The sequence below is a fragment of the Phocoena sinus genome, chromosome 2 (assembly GCF_008692025.1).
Source record: "Phocoena sinus isolate mPhoSin1 chromosome 2, mPhoSin1.pri, whole genome shotgun sequence".
NCBI lineage: Eukaryota > Metazoa > Chordata > Mammalia > Artiodactyla > Phocoenidae > Phocoena > Phocoena sinus.
In genome coordinates, this window is record NC_045764.1 from 175,425,980 (window position 1) to 175,431,979 (window position 6,000).

A 6,000-nucleotide genomic window follows, 5' to 3' on the forward strand; every position below is an offset into this window, starting at 1 on the left:
GGACTCAAGCTAGAAGACGCTGGAGGTCCCGGCCTGCAGAGAGGATGTCAGAGCCACAGCGGGTCACCCGGCGGGAGGGCCTGCAGGCCGTGGGCGAGGCTCTCTTCCCCAGCACGGTTCTGGTTCTCGCAGGAGCCCTTGACTGCTGTGCCCTAAGAAAGCCTTTTCGCAGGTGTCTGAAAACACCACGATCGTTTTCCCTGGGCGACTTTTCCCAGGTTGAGTGGCCTCTTCGGGGAAATGTGTCACCGCCAGTGTGTCAGTCACTGGGCAGGTCAGGGCCGGCCAAGGGGCAGCTGCCCAGTGGAGCCAAGGTCCCAGGCCACGGTGAACAGTGGGTCTGGGGCAGGGAGGGGTCCAGATGCTCAGAGAACGGCTCAGAGTATGTGCCGGTGGAGTGGGCCCCTCCCAGCCCGCACCCACTTCCTAAACTTGGCTCACTGACTCCGGGCCTCACACGCCTTGATGAAATGGGAGGTCCTCTGTCCAGCTCTTCTATGGTTCTTTTATGCAGCGGCCTGGGCAGTGTGAGTGGCGGGATTCTTGTGGATGAAATAAGGAGATGGTATCCGTAGCTAGAAGCGGCCCTGAGGAAGTTAGCCGGGTGACGGTTCTCATCGTTTGTGTACCGTCTCTAAAAGGGCCTCACTTCGCAAATATTTACCTCTTAGTCTCCGAGTGAAGTGAGATAATTCGGGGGAGCTCCTGGCAGGTTGCCTTGAACCGGAGCCTCCAGGGTTAAGTGCTCTGTGGCAGGTGCAGGGCCACCCCTCCAGGTGAGGCTGACCTGGCCGAGGGCCGCAGCAGCGCTGAGCTCCTCCTGTAGCACTCCTCTGCCGGTCTCGAGAGGCTGCTAGTCTGCAGCAAGACCTGTCCCGGGGCCAGTGTGCACGTCACTCTCGTCTGGGGTGAAGAGGGTGATTCTGGGAGTCGACTGACCAGGCTTTGAACAGTGCCAGATGCCCATCCCACAACCTCTCTCTCGAGGGTCTGCGGTCTCACACGTTTCCAGACGAGTCCATGGTAGCTGGGGTCGGATGGGGAGGCCTGCCGTGGGCCCAGCGGGACTTCAGGACGAGGCCGTTCTCTGACGAGGGCCTCTGAGACCCTCACGGTCTTTTCTTGCTGTCAGGGTCTCTGATCTCGGCAGCACCCACGAACAGACATGTTCCTTTGTTGTAAATTGTTTTTTAGCCGAAATATTACTTTTTCTATATATACATTCTTATGAAACAAGGTTTAATTCTGTTAGTATTATAAATTATAATCAAACCCAAACTAAGAGCTGGGGTATTTTATCAATTTTCACATGAAATCTCTAGCAGGAATAAAATGGCAACTCTGGTGAGAACAGAACAACCTATTAAATATTAGATCCAAGAGCTGCCACTATTTCTGTGATAGGCTTCCTTCCTGGAGGGGTAACGGGACATTAAGCAGGTTCTTGGCTGGAGAAATCTTTTGCTTGAGTGATATATGTAAAGCCCTCGTTTGCCAGCTGTCCGGCATCAGGTGGAGAGACCAGCAGCTTCCATGCTGCCCGGACAGCTGGAAGCCAGCAGGGTCGCTGAGGCTAGGCGCTTGATCCTCCCCGAGAGTCATCAGGGAGGATGCAGTCAGAGGGCAGGCCGCCCCCACGGGCAGCCACAGCGGGGCAGACGGCGGCGGGTCCTCCTTGCTGAAAAACCGGCCCCAAACTGTGCCCGTAGGTTAACGTGTCCAGCCAGGCTTCCCCCTAAGAGTGTTCTGGAGTCTTCGACGGAGGCCTGCGAGTGTGTCTTCCATTTTTCTTATCATCACCCAGCAACTTCGAAACTAAAGCACAGGCTTCCAGAAATAAGGTTACTCTTCACATTTTCTTTTGAATAGTGGTGTTTCCCCCGATGCCTCCACGGTGTGTCTGTCCTGCAGAACAATTCCATCTCTGGGAAGAGGACAGGGGTCAGGCCTCGCCCCCCGACAGGCTCCTGGCCTGCGTGCCGGGCACCGAGCAGATCCTGAGGCCTTGCTCTGCTCACCCCGGGGAGCTTAGTCCCGGGCCGCCCTCTCCTTGCCTGTGGCTGACCCGCGAAGGTCAGAGTCCCCTTGCTTCAGACACCTTAGACCGGATGAGGTCATCTGTGATGTTACAGGCTTCTTCCCTCCAGGCTGTCCGCGACGGACAGGGATTCGGGCCTGGCGGCCTCACTGCAGCTCAGTTCAGACTCGGGGGGAGCGTTTCTCGTCACTTGGCCAAAGGTTCCCTTCATCACCGAGGCGGTAAACCAGCCGTCCTCCCCTCTGTGGACTGGGCCGGGATGGGCACAGTGTCCAAAAGAGCTCCTCCCTCCTGTTGGGCCGGCCAGAGCTTTACCTCTTCTGTCAGGCTCCGTCCACGCCATCTTGAGGGGTTTGAGTGAGAAGCTGCCCGTCGCCGTGGGGATCACACAGGGCTGTGTGTCTTTCCGGCAGTAACTCCAAGGTCAAGGAAAAGCACTCCTGTCGATTCTGAGCGGGGGCGAGTTGCTAAGTTCCATTCGTCCCTGCTTCCTGATCTTGCCTAGATGAACAGATTTCGGGTTTAAGGTGAGAAACTGGAGATAAAGTGACTTGGAGCAGGACCGCGTGCTTCCCGGCTTCCCTCCAACAAGGCGTGGGCGAAGCTGAGGGTCAGTTTCAGATCGTCACTCTTCATCTATGCCAGCCCAAGGCTAGGTGTGAAAACGCAGCCATGTTTGCTTAAAGGCGTGTCCTGTGTGCAGCATTTTGGGGGACAGCTTAAGGATGTTTGTGTTCACAGAAGTGAAAATTTGTAGCTTCAGTGTTGCGATACTGTAACCTTAAAATTATTCTTAATAAATGATGCCAACCTGTGCTGGACTGCGTGCATCCCAGCAGATGCAGGGAGATGTAAAGTGCTCTTTGCTGTACAAGAGGTAAAAACCCTTTCAGGGTTACCTGAGCTCACGCCTGTAATTGCAAGAGATCCGTGAGAGCCTCCTGCCTCTCCGTAGGAGCCAGCCCAAAGGGACAGACACCACCCCTTACTTACCGCAGCCAAGCGGCAGCCTTTGTCCTGAGCCTCCCCACCCACATGACTGGATCCTGCTTTCTCTACCTGCTAGGCCCGGTGGGCTGGCGCTAATGCCAGAGGGGCACCACCATCACACCACCCATCAGAGAGAGCAAAGAAAACGCCTCTTCAAAAATGCCACTAGACTCTGTCCTTGGCGGCCGGGACCCCGGCCCTTGGGGGACTGGGCGTGCAGCTGTCTGGCCTCACTGGGCGAGCTGGCCTCGGAGCCGGGGGGACCCCTCTGTGGCCCGGAGCTGCAGCCCTTGGGGAGGGCAGTGAACAGCCCCCCTGGGAGGTGCCCCTGGCCTTCGGGCAGTGATGCTGCAAGGAACCCTGGCCCTGAGAGACCACTCTCTCCCCCAGGCCAGCCCTGCCCAAAGCGTGACACCCGAGGGGCGGGGGCGGGGCAGGCTCAGGATCCTGATGTTAGGAATGAAGTAGATGGACACGGAGGGGCTGTTAAAACCCTGGCTTCCAAACCAACAGAAAGCTAACTGTGCGCCTGTGAAACTGCTGGAAAGGGTGAGTGACTGACCTTCTTCACGGCCCCGTGTTTTGCTGGATTAATGTAAACTGCTTTGTTTGCAGGGTTTAATGTCAGCCCCAAACCAGGCCAGTTCTCCAGGTGGGACTATAGTGTAGCGAGCCCGCTCCCCGCTCGGAGGTTCTCACCCCAGACCGGGTCTTGAGGGAGCGACGACGGAGCCCAGGGCCGCACGTGAGCCACGTGGGCGTCAGGCCCCGGCCGCAGGCAGGCATCGCCCGCGTGGAGAGCAGCGCGGAAGAGGAACGCGGGGCTCGGCGCCGCTCACCCAAAGAAGCTGTTTCCATTTTTAAATCGTTCTCTTGGGGCTGCAGTAAAAAATAAGAAATGAGATTTTCTTGCTTTTTACTCTAAAACTCACTGTAATAAAAATGTTATATATATTTATGTAATACATACATATATACATAGTGTGAAATAAAACGTTTCTTGGACAAGAAATCCCCTTAAATCCAACTGTTAAAAATAGTACTTCAGGGCTTCCCTGGTGGCGCAGTGGTTGAGAGTCCGCCTGCCGATGCAGGGGACACGGGTTCGTGCCCCGGTCTGGGAAGATCCCACATGCCGCGGAGCGGCTGGGCCCGTGAGCCATGGCCGCTGAGCCTGCGCGTCCGGAGCCTGTCCTCCGCAACGGGAGAGGCCACAACAGTGAGAGGCCCGCGTAACGCATTAAAAAAAAAAAAAAAAAAAATAGTACTTCACTCTGTTTTTGCTGATTTTCTTTTTAACACCTTAGGTGTCAGAAGACAACCTGGAATGCACTCATCAAGAAAGTTGTTACTTTCTGGCTTAAATATGCAATTCAGGAAGACGGATGCTGCGTGCATAGGTTTTTAAAAATTGTTTGCACTTGAAATAGTTTAATGCTGTTAAAAAATAACTTTGAGGGCTTCCCTGGTGGCTCAGTGGTTGAGAGTCCGCCTGCCGATGCAGGGGACACGGGTTCGTGCCCCGGTCCGGGAGGATCCCACATGCCGCGGAGCGGCTGGGCCCGTGAGCCATGGCCGCTGAGCCTGCGCGCCCGGAGCCTGTGCTCCACGACGGGAGAGGCCACAGCAGTGAGAGGCCCGCGTACCGCAAAAAAAAAAAAAAATAATAATAACTTTGAGTATGGGTGTAGTGGGCCTCCAAGGTGTGGCGTGAAGATGCCCTTTTTAATCTGTTAACATTTAACACTCTTGTTCCAATGCAATCGGCTCTGTATTATATGTATAAATAATGTCATTCTGCAATTGGGGAAATGGTCGCTTCAGTAGTACTTTTCATCTTCTAAGAGTGATATTTCTAATTCACAAAAATTATTAAAACTTTCTTGAATAATTAATATTAAAACTTGCTTGAATATACCATTTGTTTATTTTCTGTTAAATTGGCTCAACTTTTACTGTATTGTTTTTGTTGAATTAAATGTTTACACCATGTCCCTTGCAGCCCTGATGTGAGGCAGGCTCTTCAAGACCGTGGCTCGTCTGGAGAGCCCTGCGGTTCTCTGGCCCCTTCTTGCTGTCTCCCCATCTTCGGCCTTTGTGGGCAGCTGCCCATGCGTGCGGACTGCGGTCTCAGGGAACAGTTTTCTCCTTACAGCTTCAAGTCCACGAGTCCACCTTCTGTTGTTGGAAGATCACACACGACTCTGTACGGTGAGTGTGAAAGTGCTTTGTTAGGGATGCAGAGAAAAAAAGGCTGATGACAATTACATGGGATTTTTATCTGGCTGAAGCCAGCTGGTGAGCATCTTGGTCATGCCCACGCCTACTTGTAGGCGCTACAGGGGACTAGAATCATGACAGTGTAGCTGCCAAGTACAGGAACTTTTCTCAATTGAAAAAAATCATACACAGTTGAACCCTGTGAAGGCCTTTTTATGTGGTCAGACTCTAAACCGCGAAGTGCCTAAAACACATTTCTCTAACTAAGTGATCCCAATAAACTGGGGGCGCGTCTAAGTGATTTTAGGCTAGAAAAGATGTGTCCACGCTCCAGTTCCATCATTTCTGTGAACGTAGCAACAGGATAATGTTACAGTTTCAGAAAAATTCTCATCAGCCTGGGTCTTGGCTTCCTTCTCAGAGGAGAGGAGGGTCAGGGAGCCAGTTCTTCACCAGCCGCCGGGCCAGGAGGGCTGCGCCACGGGGAGCCTCCGTCACAGGGCAGGGGAGCCTTCGCGAAAGGTGGAAACCACCACACACCAGGACACCCTCTCGCTGTAAGTGAAAGAAGCAGGATTTATATGTTGGACACATTCAGAATGCCCTTCCTATGAAAACATCAGCACGTTTTAGATAGTTTGGTATTTGTCATCCTAGTCAAAGCACTGGTCTCTAAGTGCTGTCCATCACACTGAAGGCCTACGAGGAAGCCACGCGTATTTCTGGAGATCAGAAAAGGCCGCCTTGGAACT

At 53.6% G+C, this 6,000-nt stretch overlaps 1 protein-coding gene across 1 annotated transcript in view; it reads left to right on the forward strand.

Annotated features, from left to right (window-relative positions):
* The window catches only part of WDR20 (WD repeat domain 20), a 63,344-nt gene extending 60,476 nt beyond the window's left edge, over positions 1-2,868 (forward strand). Inside the window, exon 5 of the mRNA XM_032622433.1 lies at positions 2,462-2,868. Within this exon, the coding sequence (XP_032478324.1) occupies positions 2,462-2,543 (82 nt within the window). The 3' untranslated portion in view covers positions 2,544-2,868. The remainder of the gene's footprint in view (positions 1-2,461) is intronic.
* The last annotated feature ends 3,132 nt before the right edge of the window (positions 2,869-6,000 follow it).